The 14,978-nt window shown below is 47.8% G+C and overlaps 1 protein-coding gene across 1 annotated transcript in view; it reads right to left on the bottom strand.

The window, feature by feature from the left end:
* The window catches only part of kiaa1549la (KIAA1549-like a), a 335,236-nt gene that overhangs the window by 199,721 nt on the left and 120,537 nt on the right, over window positions 1-14,978 (bottom strand). The window contains exons 5-6 of the mRNA XM_038807890.1: window positions 9,086-9,305; window positions 1,490-1,623 (exon numbers count right to left, since the gene is read on the bottom strand). Of these exons, the coding sequence (XP_038663818.1) occupies window positions 1,490-1,623; window positions 9,086-9,305 (354 nt within the window). The remainder of the gene's footprint in view (window positions 1-1,489; window positions 1,624-9,085; window positions 9,306-14,978) is intronic.

Raw genomic sequence — 14,978 nt, 5'->3', positions numbered from 1 at the left:
AAATTCAACGCGATCTCACGAGACGTTGCAATGCAAATCCTGCTCATTGTAGGTACTCTGGCAGTGCCAGCCTGGTACAATGCGTTTCAGCAAAGTATAGCTGATGCTTGGGGGAGGAGTTGGGGGTGGGGGCGAGAAAGAGAATTAAAGCAGAAAGAAAATACATCATGATAAGGAAGATAGGCTAAGGCAGCAGAAATATTAGGGACTTTGCTGATGATGATGATGATGATGATGAAGGGGTGTTTGGATGTCCTGTAGAGAAATTGGTAATACCGACAGAATAGAATCCACTGCAAAGAGCGAGAGACAGAATGGTAACACAGACACACGCAAGAGAACAGAGAGAGGATTAACTGAGGAAAATAAAGAGGGGAAAAGCAAAGAGATAGGGAGAGGGGCTGATGCAGATAGAGAAACAGTGAAAGAGGGACACAGCGATAGAAAAACAACGGAGACAAAAACACAGAGAGAAACACAAAGAACACAGAGACACTCAGGAACAAAGTGCGTAAAAGAGGTTGCTCCTGTTTCTTCCCACTGTCCAAAGATATGCAGGTTAGGTGGTTTGGGCATGCTAAATTGCCCCTTAGTGTCAAAAAAGGTTAGGTGGTGTTACAGGGATAGGGTGGAGGTGTGGGGTTAAGTCGGGTGCTCTTTCCAAGGGCCGGTGCAGACTCGATGGGCTGAATGGCCTCCTTCTGCACTGTAAATTGTATGATTATGATTATTACGATAATGAGAGACACAGTCAGAGACAGAGAACAGTGACACAAGCAAAGAAAAAAGCACATAGAGAACAAAGAGACATGGAGAGAATGACAGAGGGAAAACGGAGAGAGGGATAGACAGAGATAGTGACGGACAGTGATAGAAAGAAACAAAGAGAGAAAGACAGGGCATAGAGAGAGCAACACAAAGATAGGCAGAGACAAAGAAAGAAAAATAGGCAGAGAAATAGCAAAGGAGAGAAATAGACAGACAAAGATGGAGAAAATCAGAGATTGAGAGTTGAGGAAAGTGAGAAAAAAAATCAACACAGGAAGAGAGAGTCTAAGAGAAACCAACAGGGAGAGTGGGGTATGTGTAACGGAAAGTATTCACTGACTCTGCAAGGAATCCTTCAAAGCAGATAACGGAATTGCAATAAGCCCATACATGGAGCACACACTACTTCAGTTACAATGATGTTCAGAAGATGAATTCCATGAATCTGACTAGTTGTGTGTTTTGATGCATGATTTTCAGATGGCACGCAAATCTTCATGACCTAATAGCAGGTAGCGCACTTGGCCTTTACAATCCTGGTGCGATGAAATTTGAACACAGCTCACTCTACAGCAGAAATTATTACATGCTACACTTCCAAACAAAGTGTGGCAAGCATTGAGTCGCGCTGCATCACCTCACAAGTTATATTTGTTCTGCTGTGCTCCCTCACAAAAGTGGGGAACGAAAGCCCCTGCCCCTCAATACAAAAAGGTTTTACCTGAACGCTTAAGTGACTTTTTAAGTTGGTGGCCCGAGATGCAGCCTCCTCAAATGCTCTCTGCAGCCTCGCCTCCATGGTCTGAACAAAGCTGCAGAATTTGATAATGTCTGTTGTACTCACAAACTGGAGGACTAGGTCAAAAAGAACAGAGAGATTTATTAAAAAACACAAAAATCTCCTTTAAACACTGTTAAATCAAATACCACCTGGATCTTTTCCACAGTCTGGCGAGGGAAGATAAAACAAACAGAATGCATCTATTCCAAACTTCTTGGACTGCAGCAAAATTCTCAATATTGGCCTTTTTATTCAATGTGAATCATCGGAAAATAAATTTAATAGCTCCATCCAAACCCTTAGGGCAAACTGAGAGATTTCACTTCACTGCTAAATCGAAATACTGTCGGAGGGCCAGTATCAATGGAATGTTGCACTATCAGAGGGTCAGTGCAGATAAAGTGTTGCAATGTCAGAAGGCCGGTGCTAATGGAGGGTTGCAGTGTCAGAGGGCCAGTGCAGTTGGAGGGTTGCAGTGTCAAATGGCCAGTGGTGATCGAGTGCAGCACTGCCAAGTGGCCAGTGCTGATAGAGTGTTGCATTGTCGGAGGGGTAGTAATGAAGGAGTGTTGCAGTGTCAGAGAGTCAGAACTATTAGGGCAGTTGTACTGAGAGAGCATTGCATTGTTGGAGGGGCAGTACTGAGGGAGTGCTGTACTGTCAGAGGAGCAGTAAGGAAGTTCTGCAAGGTTGGAGGGTCAGTCCTGAGGGAGTGCTACAATGTCAGACAGGCAGTACTGAGGGAATGTTGCACTGTCGGTGATATTGTGTTTTGGATGAGACATTAAACCAAAAAACCCGCATCTGCTATCTCAGGAAAACATAAAAGACTCAATGCAATGTTTGCAGAAGAGTAGGTGAGTTCTTTCCAGTGTCTTCCAAATAATTATCCTCAAACCAATATCACAAAAATTATAATCTGGTCATTACCAAAGATTACTGGCAAAATTGAATTCAACAGGAATCGCTGGTTGGAGTCATATCTGGAACAAAGGTAGATGGATGGAGGTCAATCACCTCATTTCCAGGACATCACTGCAGGACATCTTCAGGGTAGTGACCTAGGCCAAGCCACTTTCAGCTTCTTCATAGATGCCCTTCCTTCCATCACAAGGTTAGAAATGGGAATGTTCGCTGACGACAGCACAATGTTCATCACCATTCGCAACTCCTCAGATACTGACGCAGTCAATGTCCAGAAGCAGCAAGACCTGGACAACATTCAGGCTGGGGCTGAAGAGTTACATTTAACATTCACACCATAGAAGTGCCAGATAATGACGATCACTAACAAGAGAGAATCTGAGCATCTCCCTCTACATCTTCCTTCCATTGTGGAATCCCCACTTACAGGATGTTACCATTGACCAGAAACTAATTGGACCAGCCATATAAACATGGTGGCAGGTCAGAGGCTTGGAATTCTTAAGGCGAGTAATTCACCTCCTTCACTCCCCAAAACCTGGGAATACCACCTGTAAGTTCCCCTTCAAGCCACACACCATCCTGACTTGTAAGTTCACATCTCTCTGGGTCAAAATTCTGGAACAACTTTGCTAACAGCACTGTGGACTGCAGGGGTTCCAAATGGCAGCCCATCACACTTTCGCACAGGCAATTTGGAATGGGCAACAAATCTTGACTATACCACTTAAACCCACATCCCATGAAAGAATTTTTTAACATCGCATTGCTGTTTGTATGAACTTGCTTTTTGCTAATTAGATTCTGTGCTTCCTGCATTACAGCAGTTACGATACTTCAAAAATACTTCATAGGTTATAAAATGTTTGGGATTTTCTGAGCTCATGAAAGCCATTATCTAAATTCAAGATCTTTCTCTTTTAGACTTTACATTTTTATTTTACAATTCAAATGTTCCAAACTCAGTTCTAAATCATTTCAGTATGATCTGAATGACAAAATAATGAGCATTTATCTTCCTCGCATTCCTGCAGTCATGGAATGACAAATCCAGATGTATTTTCATTGCTGATATTTCACATTATCCTCTTCCTACTACTCCAGGAAGAATGAAAAGCTTCATACTTCTCCAACATTCTGGAACATGTCGAAGTAGATACAACTCAACACCATAGTTTCCCCAAGTACAGACTATTGGAAAGTACCGGACCAAGCTCTAGTCCCAGGCCAATCACATGGACCCCCGCCGTCTATGACAAGGTCTGCAAGATATAACGGGCTACAAGATGAAGGCATGTAAAATCGCCGACTCCAATGCACCCCTCCCTGATTAGCTCAATGCATTCTATGCAAGAACCATCGTCGCAGTCGTCGTCGCCCGAGTAGTAGCTGGCAGAACCTTGCGTGCCAGTCCAGGAAGGTGGTGCCCAGGATCCGCACGTGGAGTCGAGATCCCAAGATGGCGGCGCCCAGTACCCACACGTGGAGTCGGGGCCCCAAGATGGTGGCGCCCAGGACCCGCACGTGGAGTCGGCGCCCCAAGATGGCGGCGCTCAGGACCCGCACGTGGAGTTGGCGCCCCAAGATGGCGGCGCCCGCGGGGCCCTCGTGGTTGAGGGGAGCGGAGTTAGCGGTGCCGGTGGGCCGACTGGAGCGGCTGAGAGCGGGGGCAGAGAGGCGCGCAGGCCAGGCGCAGGGGCCCGGGGGCGGCGAGGAGAGAGTTGTGCGGTGCGCTAGGGGGGCCCGGAAGGGCCCGGAGGAGAGGGGGAGGCGCGCAGGCCGGGCGCAGGGGCCCGGGGGCGGGGAAGAGATCGGCGCGGCGTACTGGAGGGGCCAGCAAGGGCCCGGAGTGGGGGATCCCCGGTACAGCAGCGACCGATTTGGCCTGGCAGACGGAGGGGAAGTGGCCCTTCTTCCCGCAGCTCTTACAGAGGGCGGAGCGGGCTGGGCAGCGCGGGCGAGGGGGTTTCGCGAACCCACATAAATAGCAGCGGGGCCCCGCGGACTTGTCGGGGCGTCCCGCGGCGCAGGCCTGAGGGAGGTCGGGAGTGGCGAATGGCGGTGGGGAAGCGTGCCAGGAGGCCCAGGGTGGTGCAGCGCGGCTGGGGACATAGGCGCGGGCGTTTAAATCGGCGACCTCCAGGAGGTGGAGAGAGTCCGTGCCTCAGTTAAGCTGAGGCCGTCTTTCTCCAGCATCCGCTGGCAGATAGCGGCAGACTGCATCCCAGCCACGTAAGCATCTCTGATCAGAAGTTCCATGTGCTCCATGGCTGAAACTTGGAGGCAGGAGCAATTCCTCCCCAGGACAGCGAGGGCCTGGTAAAATTGGTCTAATGACTCACCGGGGAGCTGTTGTCTGGTGGGCAGCAGATGTCGGGCGAATACTCTGTTGACTGGTTTAAGAAACTGTCCATTCAGCTTAAGCATGGCCGCATCGTAATCTTTCCCTGATCATCGCGTAGGCTGTCGTGCCCACACTGGAGTGGAGGATGTGAAGCTTCTGTGCCATGGTGGGGGGGCTGTTTGCAGACGCCAGGTATCCCTCGAGACATGCCAGCCAATGTTGAAAGATTTCTGAAGCGTTCTGAGTTTGCAGGCTGATGCGGAGGCATTCGGGCTTGATCCGGAGCTCCATCTTCAAAATTCTAGCTTATTAAATTAATGAACCATCAATCGAACGCGAGATGAGTTGCTGTACAAAAGTTAGGCTTTAATAAGCTAGAAGTTAGCCCTGCGGTCGACTACAGTAAATGGATGACCGCCAGGCGTTCTGGTTATTTATACCTCGCTCTGGAGGACTGGTTAACTCAGCCTCTCGACCAATCGGAGAGCCGTCACATGACTGGTCTCAACCAATCAGCCGAGAGGCACATGACCGGCCAGGTCCAATGGTAAGTCGGTGTTCTGCACCAATGGCAGACAGCTATGCAAATCATACCACCACAGGGCCTAGGCAGTTAAACGACTGCCACCAATGGTCGAGTGCTTAAAACTGGAGATGTACAAGAGGCCATAACTGGAGATGCACTGATATCTCTTGGAGTTGCAAGGCTAAATGAGGTTAAAGAGATAGGGAGGGGAAAGGCCATGCAAGCATTTGAAAACAAGGATGAACTTTTACAAATTGAGTCTTTTTAATCATTTTCTAAGTTCTACTGGGCGTGATCTAATGGCTGCGCTAGGCACAAATCCGAGCCAGCCAGTTACATCGCTGAAATCGGGAACTGCACTGGCCGCCGGCTTCCTGATGTGTTGGGCAGGCTGGGTCGATGTGGACTACACTTGATGCAGTGTAGCGAGAGACAGACCTCCAACACTCGATAAGATGCAACACGATTTTATTTAATGTCTTAACTACTATACATGTTTAACTGTGGATTGACACTATGCTGACTTGACTGGAGACCTAGTACTAGCCTGACCAGACTGACTAGCTACCGCATGGTGTTTGCACTGGCTCGCTCACGAACTCTGATTGTCTCAGTGGCTGGGTCCAGAGAGAGCGGGAAACCTAGTGCCCTCTGGCTTTATAGTGGTCGTGTCCTGTCTGGTGATTGGCTGGACTGTGCTGTGTGCTTACTGGTCATCCTGTGTGTCAATCACTGCCTGTCTGCACTCTATTATATACATGAGTGGATATTATGATACTTCCATTGGCGAGATCCGGATCCCACAGTAGCGTGGCGAGAGACCAATAATTACCAATTAAGGCCAATTTCCATCCTATTAATGGGAAGGACTCCATAATCTAATAACATCCCATGATCTAACTGGCTCCCCAGCGAGCAACCACGTGGGCACTGCGCACCTATTTAAAAATGTGAAGCTAGTGCAATGGCTGTTGTGGGGATCGGAGAAGGTGAGTAGCCATCTTTGAAAATTGGCAGTCAGCTGGTGGGCATCAGGGCTGCTGCCCCAGTGCTCGGGGGGATGGGCCCAGTCCAGCTCTGGATGGGCAAGGGGCTCAGTGCCATGGTTCCGACATACCTCTGCTATGGCCGGGTGTGCATGTGCAGGGCGGGGTCCCCCAGCACAACCGGCTCGTTGAATAGCAGCCTGAGAGATGGAATGTAAGGGTGGAGAGGCTTCGGGGATTTGAGGGTACTGGGGTGGAGGCCCTAACTGATTGTTGGTATCACACGCTCTCCAATTCCTTACAGATATCACTGTTTGGATGATGCCGTAGACCTTGCAGCAGCTGCCTTGTTGTGGCACTGGTAGTCCAGGTGGCCAGATGTCGGAGAAGGTGACAGCAACAGTGTCGACAGTGGCTCGAGGCGGTGGCCCATGTGCAGGCGCCCGATCCACACCATGAGGATTTGGCCGCAAATCAAGCCAGTTAAGTACCCAGAGGGGAGACCACTGATGGCCCATCGTGTACAAGTTGTGCTAGTTATTTGAAGAGATGTCGGACAGCATGTGCCACAGGCGGCTCCGCCTCAACTAGGGGATGGTGGGGCATCATATCCTTGTGGACTGACACCACGTGGGGGAGGAGGATATCTGCTCCCAGTGGTCATCAAGGTCACTGCAGCCCTGAACCTTTACACCTCAGGTTTCTTGCAGGGCTTGAGCGGGGCCTTGTTCGGCATATCCCAAACAACAGCTGAAAAATGCATTTGTGAACTCATGGATGCCCTGTCTGCCCAGGCAGCTGACTACATAAACGTTGACTTGGACCAGGGCTTCCTCTGGGGGGCCAGAGGGCTCCAGCCAACTTGCCAGTGGCACATCCTCGCGCTGACACCCTGTTCCACCCTCTGACCCCAAGACGGTCCGATGTCAGAAGAAGGGCCTCGGGAGAGCTGGTGACCACTTTCGTCTCCCTGTAGGGTGGCTCTGGCTTGGCCTCCAGCACTACCTCCTCTGAGTTGCTGTCCATTGGGCCCTGTGAGTCACCTTGGGACAGACGGGTAACTGGATTGAGCTCCAGAGGCCAGTACGCCATCTGACTCTGCCAGCCCTGATGCTGATGCCCTCAGCGATGCCCCTCTGTGACCAGGCCATACTCTGGAGCGCCTCGGCAATGCTCACCTGAGACTGGAACATGTTCCGCGACACCCCGGCAAGGTTCAGCTGTGACTGGGACACAGCCCCCAGCGACTGGGACATGCTCTGGAGCATCTCGGCAATGCACACCTGATACTGGGACATGCTCCGCAACACATTGGCAAAGTGTACCTACATCAGGGACCCGTCCCCAGCGACCAGGACATGCTGTCAAGTCCCTCAGCCATGGCCGTCACTGACTGAGCAATGCCTTGGACACCACAACTCATGCTGCGGACGTCATGCTGCAGGCTTTCCACTACTGTCGGCACCCTTGGTGCCACATATTGCTGGCGGCATCATTTGTGCCATTAGCCTTTGAGACTCCTCCAATCGGCTAAGGACCCACTGGAGTGTCAATGAGATTTCCCATTGAAGGCTCCAAATGCCTCCGGGAAGCTTAGAACTTTGCTTTATAGACTGACTTCCTTCATTTTTAAATGTTCGACTTCTGCAGAAGCCGTTAACAGCCAATATCAACTATTGCCAAATGCATCTGTCAAATGAGTTCCCTCCTTGACTTAATCCTGCAATGGAAAGTTAATCTGACACTGCAATGACTGACTGAAACAAGAGCCGTTTACAAGGAGGCGCCATAGCTTTCTGGAACTGTTGACCAGGGAAATGACAAAGTGTTATTGGCTTGCTAAGCTCTGCTGGTCTGGAATGTGATCTGCCGGCCTGTTTTTGATTGCCTCAATGAATCAGAGAGGAATTTTCCTCATTGACCTTTTGAATCTCTCTCTGGTGTTTTTGTCTCACATCAGGAGATTGCATAGCTGCAGGGGCAGGAAAGATTGTTACCGTCAGGTGTGGGTGGTGTGGGAGAAGCCCTACGAATCATGTACACATGTTTTGGGCGTGTCCGAAGCTGAGGGGATTCTGGCAGGGATTTGCGGATGTCATGTCAGAGGTCCTGGAAGGGAAGGTTACTCCGAGTCCAGAGATGGCAATATTTGGGGTGTCGGAGGATCCGGGGGCCCAGGAGGGGAGAGAGGCTGACGTTTTGGCCTTTGCCTCCCTCGTGGCCCGGAGATGGATTTTGCTGGGATGGAGGGACTCGGAGCCTCCAAAATCAGGGGTGTAGGTCAGGCACATGGCAGTATTTCTCAGGTTGGAGAAGATTAAGTTCGCCTTAAGAGGTTCAATTCAGTAGTTCGCTCGAAGGTGGCAGCCGTTCATCGACTTCTTTAAGGAAAACTGACCGTCGGCAGAAGCGGGAGGGGAGGCATGGCATTGCAGAATAAGGATAGGGAATCTAATATACGGGCAGTCAGGAGGTAGGGCGGGGGGAAGTTGGGTATGTTATTGTGATGTTGTTGCGTGTGTCGGACCACTCTGTGTTGTTTAGAATGTTTAAATGTTAAAATCATAAATGCTTCAATAAAATGTTTTCTAAAAAAAAAAGGAAAGATTTTTGGCAGCGAGGGCCTTCCTTATGTCTGATCATAATGATCCAAACATCATGAGTGGTCTGGGGCAGCAGCTTTGATGGATTTTCCCCACCCATTCAATGGCAAACAAACACTTGGTTACTTTTTGGACATCTTCCTTAACACTCACCTGTCTTTAACTGGAACCATCGAGCTGGGGGTGGGGCCCATGGAGAGGCAGAAATCAGGATGGACTGGAGATCAGGTACATGTCGCTGAATGTCTCGGCTGAAGCTCTCAAGGCCGTACGTTGTAATTGCTTCAGTCACAGCAGATGGAATGTAGACCTCATGCCCACTAACAGCGTAGAACCCAATAAACACCTTATTTCTTCTTTCCAGACTTTCAATCTGAAATTAAATAATATTTGAATGTTTGTTACATTACAACAGTGACTACATTTCAAAAACTTTATTGGTTGCAAAGCATTCTGGGAGGTCCCAAGGTCATGAAAGCTCCGAACGAATGCATTATTTAAAAAATTACCTTGTTCAATTTTACATGAATATTTATGTAGGCTTTTAAAATAATTTCACACAGACTGGCTAAACCTGCTTTTGAAAGGGACAGCAGCTCATGGGAACAGAACAGGAGTTGGTCATTCGGCCCTTCAAGCCTGCTTTGTCATTCAATTAGATCACGGTTGATCCATTTGATCTATGGCAATTCCATTTACTTGTCTTAATTCCATACAATTCAACATCCTTACACAAGAAAAGCCTTTCAGTCTAAGTCTTGAAAGCCCCAACTGACCCCCAGTTACCACAATCCGTTGGAGGAGACAGCTATGATTCTTTGTGTGGAGGATTTCCTTCCTGACATCTTAATAGCTAGCTCTAATTTCAAAATTATGTTCTTCGTTTTTGATCCCTTTGAGAGAAAACTTCTACTGCATCAGATTTTAAACATGTTGACCAGATCACCATTTTGTTTTCTATAATTAAACGAATGCAAGCCAAAATATGTAAATTATCAACATAACATAACATTTTCAACACTGCTAACTTTCTTTGAGAGTTGGGTAGCTGAACTTTGTCTGTTAATTCTCTAAAACTGGCAAACCTCCCCTCCATGAACAGGTACCAAAGTGCTCGGGTCCCATCAGTTCAAAAAGTGAAAGGTTGAGTCCAGCCCTGAAGGTAAGAAAAGGTGGTTGTTACAGATTGGGGCCAGGGAAAGCGAGGACAGGAGTTTAAAATGTTGTCGGAACTGTTTTCAGATTCCAAGACAGGAGGCCACCACCAGGTTTGAGGGTTGATCCATTTCTGTAGGTCCATTCTAACGTTATTGATCAGGCTGGAATAATTCAATTTGTGGAGTGAGACCTAATTGTGGGCCACCCTGACCCCCTCGTAACAAAAGCTTTTCCTGGCGAGGCAAAAGGGTAACGTCCCTAAATATGCTTGTCTTCTAGGGGCGTTGACTGGAAAACATTCACTCTTACCTAGGTTTAACTTATAGCCAGAGAAGCAGTCGAAAGTGTCTCCATTATGCATTGATGGAGGGAATTGGGTCTGTAATATATAAAAGTAGGTAATCTGCATAAGGAGGTATCCGATGTTCCACCCATCCCGATGAATACCCCTCCATTGATTGGAAGCTCTCAAGGCTCTCTCAAGGAGAGAGGGTCTCTTGCCAGGTTGAAACCCTGGTAACATTCTGGTCGATCTCGGCAATCTCAACTCCAAGGCCTGCGCAGGAAGAGATGATTTTGTACCAGTTCGAGTATTTTCTGCACTAATTTGAAAGATAACCATGGGAACATTAAGAAGAAAGATTTGAAAAACTGGGACTCTTTTCACTCTAAACATCAGTGATCTTATAGAGGTATCCAACTGGCAAAGAATTTGACAGAATAAATGGTAAATCATTGTTTCCAACCAGAGCGTATTTGGAGTCAGGAACAAGCTTCCTGAGAGGGTGGTGGGGACAGATTCAACTGAAGTATTCGAAATGGAATCGGATTGCTATCTGAAAAGAAAGAACGTGCGAGGTTAAGGGGAGTGGAACTATGCAGAGAGCTCTTTGAGAGAGACATTGCAGACGCAATGGGCCGAGCGGCCTTCTTCTGAGCTGTAAAGATTCTGTGATTGTGGCACTCGTTACCAAGGTAATAACAACAATGCACAGATTCAGCATCATCACTTGAAAAATTAATCATTATTGAAATAGAACATTGGTTCTACTATGATAATGTTGCAAAAGTAATTGGATAAGAAAGAAGATAAAATTATGCAGACTATACTTGCTTGTGAAATCTTCTTTCGTGCCTTGGTTGACTCTAGACTTGAATATTCCGAGTCTCTCCTCACCAGCCTCCCAATGTGCATCCTCCTTAAATTTGTGCTCATAGAAAATGTCACTCCTTGTATCCTAGTTCACACCAAGTCCCGTTCACTCATCAGACCTACACTTGTTAACCTCTATTATATGGTCTAGGCTCTAAGCTTTTCTTGTCTCTCCTTGCAGACGCTCCTTAAAGCTGACCTCTTTGGCAAGGCTTTTGATGACTTGTCCTATTATCTCATTATGTCGCTCAACGTCAACTTTTGCTTGATCACACTCCTGTGATGCACCTTGGGATATTTTAATGTTAAAGGTGCTGCATAAAGGCAGTGCTGATGAAAGGGCAGAAAAATGTAGCAAGAAGGGATAGTTCCAGTTGAAGAACCAACATACACTTAGTGACAATGGGGTGAGTGCTCCCACTGTCACTAAACCACTTGTCAGCCAACCTGGATATTGTCCAGATTTTCTTGCATTTGGACATGGACTGTTTCTGTATCTGAGGTGTCGCAAATGGTGCTGAATGTTATCAATCATCAATGAACATCGCCACTTTTGACCTTAAGGTTGGAAGGCCATTGATGAAACAGTTGAAGATGGTTGGGCTGAGAACATTACCCTGAGAAATTCCTGTACTATCGCCCGAGAGCTGAGATGATTGACCTTCAACAACCACAACCATCTTCCGGTGTGCTAGGTATGATTCCGACCAGTGGAAAAATTTCCCCCTGATTCCAGTTTTGCTAGGGTTCCTTGATACCATACTCAGTCAAATTAAGCTTTGATGTCAAGGACAGTCATTCTCACCTCACCTCTGGAATTCAGCTCTTTTCCCCCTGCTTGAACCAAGATTATAATGAATTCAAGAGCAGAGTGTCCCTGATTTAACCCAAACTGAGTGTCAGTGAGCACCAATTGCAGAGTAAGTACCTCTTGATAGCACTGTCAATGATGTCTTCCATATGATGATTGAGCATAGACTGATGGGGTGGTAACTTGCTGTGTTGGATTTGTCCTGCGTTTTACCGACATGACATACATGGGTAATTTTCTGCATTGACAGGTAGATGCCAGTGTTGTAGCTCTACTGGAACAGCTTGACCACGGGCACGGCAAGCTCTGGAGGGCAAGTCTTCAGTGCTATAGCCGGAATATTATCAGGACCCATAGCCTTTGCCGTATCCTGTGCCTTCAGCCATTTCATGATATAATATGGGCGAGCACGGTGGGTTAACGCCGCTGTCTCACAGAGCACGGTGGTTTAACGCCGCTGTCTCACAGAGCACGGTGGGTTAACACTGCTCCCTGACAGAGCACAGTAGCTGCCTGTTAAGTAGGTGGTGGTGAGTCGCCTTCTTGAACCATTGCACTCTATCTGGTGGAGATAATCTCTCAGTGACATTTGGGAGGGAGTTTGAGGATTTTTACACAGCGATCTAGCAGGATTGTCGCTTGACATCTACCTTTGAAGATTTTTTAAAACTCAATTCAATCGCGTGAGGTTGCTGAAATGGCCAACATTTATTACTTATCCCAAATTTCCCTTGAGAAGGTGGCAGTAACCTACCTACTTGAATTCAGCTGGCTTGTTACACCATTTCAGAGGGCTGTGAGTCTGACATCGCATATAGGGAAGACCTGATAAGGACAGCAGATTTCTTACCCTGAGGGACATTAATGAGCCAGATGGAATTTGACAACAATCCTGTCATTTCATGGTCACCCTTAGACCAGCTTTTTAATTCCAGATTTATTTAACTAATTGAATTTCAATTCTCAGCTGCTGTGGTCAGATTTGGACCCATCTCATGATTATTAGTCCAAGTCTTTGGAGTCCAAAGGTGGGATTCTCCGAAATGGGCGCGATGGCCTGACGCCGGCATCAAAAACGGCACAAACCACTCCGGCATCGGGCCGACCGGAAGTAGCGGAATTCTCTGCCGGCGGTGGAGGGGCTGGCGCTGCGGCAGCCGGCGCCGAAGGGATTATGCGGGTCCGCGCATGCGCCAAAGGGCCGGCATGGTTTGCGCCATTTTTGACGCCGGCGTCGGGCCATTGCATGCGCGGAATCGCCAGTGTATTCTGGCGCATGCACAGGAGGGTGTCTTCTCCGCACCAGCCATGGCGGAGCCCTACAGGGGCTGACGTGGAAGGAAGAAGTGCCCCCACAGCACAGGCCCGCCTGCAGATTGGTGGGCCCTGATCGTGGACCAGGCCACCGTGAGGTCCCACCCCCTCACCGAGGACCGCACCAGCCAACTTACTTGCCAGGCCCCGCCGTGTGGGGCCACGTCCAATCCACACTGGAGTGACTGGCCAAAAACGGGTGGCCGCTTGGTCCATTGGGGCCTGAAGAATTGCCAGGGAGCCACTACCAACGGCCCCCGACCAGCGTGGCGTGAATCCCACCCAAAAACCGGCGCCGGAGAATACGGCAGCGGGCGTCGGGGCGGGATTCGCCCCGCCCCCGGGGATTCTCCGACCCGGCAGGGGGTCGGAGAATGCCGCCCCAAATCTCTGGTTTACTCATCTAGTGACATAAACACTGCCAAGGCCCCAAATTTAAAACTGCAAGTTTAACCTTGCTGTGACTTTTGGAGGTTGGTTTCTCCCACAGATCCTGAGGGCAAATGAGCTTTGAAGTAACAAACATTAAATAGCTGACAATCATTTGCATGTCTGATACCTGAAGCATGAGAAACACATTTCAAAATATTATACAGTTTGCTATTATCAATTCAGTAATTTTCTCGCTTGAAAAACATTCAAATTACCCATTAATACAAATGAACCAATTCTAATATAAACAGAAAATGATGCCTTTAACTGCCAGATTTTAATTTGCTTCAGAATATAATTCTAATTAATTAACTCTAACTTTCTGATCTAGATACACATAAGAACATAAATACGAGAAGCAAGAGTAGGGAATTAAGCCCATCGAGCCTGCTCCACCATTCAATACGAGCATGGCGATCTCATCTCGGCCTCAACTCCACTTTAATGCCCGTTCTCATTAACCCTTCAATCCATTACTAATTAAAAATCTGTCCGTTTCCTCCTTAAATTTACTCAATGTCCCAGCATCCATCTTACCCTGGGGGTAGTCAATTCCACAGATTCACCACTCTTCTTTGAGGAAAGCAATTTCTCCTAATCTCTATTTTAAAGCTGCGACTCTTTATCCTAAAACTATGACCTATCATTGCAGATTGCCCCACAACAGGAAGCATCCACTCTACGTCAACTTTGTCAATACCTTTTATCATCTTATTTACCTCAATTAGATCTCCTCTCACTCTTCTAAACTGTAAGAAGTCTTACAACACCAGCTTAAAGTCCAACATGTTTGTTTCAAACACTAGCTTTCAGAGCACTGCTCCTTCCTCAGGTGAATCGCTTGGTATTGTAAGACCTCTTACTGTGCTCACCCCAGTCCAATGCCGGCATCTCCACATCATCTTCTAAACTGGAGAGAGTATCGGCCTAAACTGCTCAATCTCTCTTCATAAGACAAACCCCTCATCTCTAGAATCCATCTAGTTGACCTTCTCTGAACTGCCTCGAGTGCAATTAATATCCCTCCTCAAATAAGGGGACCAAAATTGTACACAGTTCTCCAGGTGAAAACTCACAAGTCCCAAGATTTTACTCATGCTGTGTTGCCAGATAGGCTGCATTATGGTTATGAAGATATTCTATATCAGCTAAACATGAAAAAATAGAAACACACAAGG

The sequence above is a fragment of the Scyliorhinus canicula genome, chromosome 9, assembly GCF_902713615.1.
Source record: "Scyliorhinus canicula chromosome 9, sScyCan1.1, whole genome shotgun sequence".
In the NCBI taxonomy this organism is placed as follows: Eukaryota; Metazoa; Chordata; class Chondrichthyes; order Carcharhiniformes; family Scyliorhinidae; genus Scyliorhinus; species Scyliorhinus canicula.
Note: the sequence above shows the minus strand (reverse complement) of the source record. Positions and strands in the feature narration are given on the sequence as shown.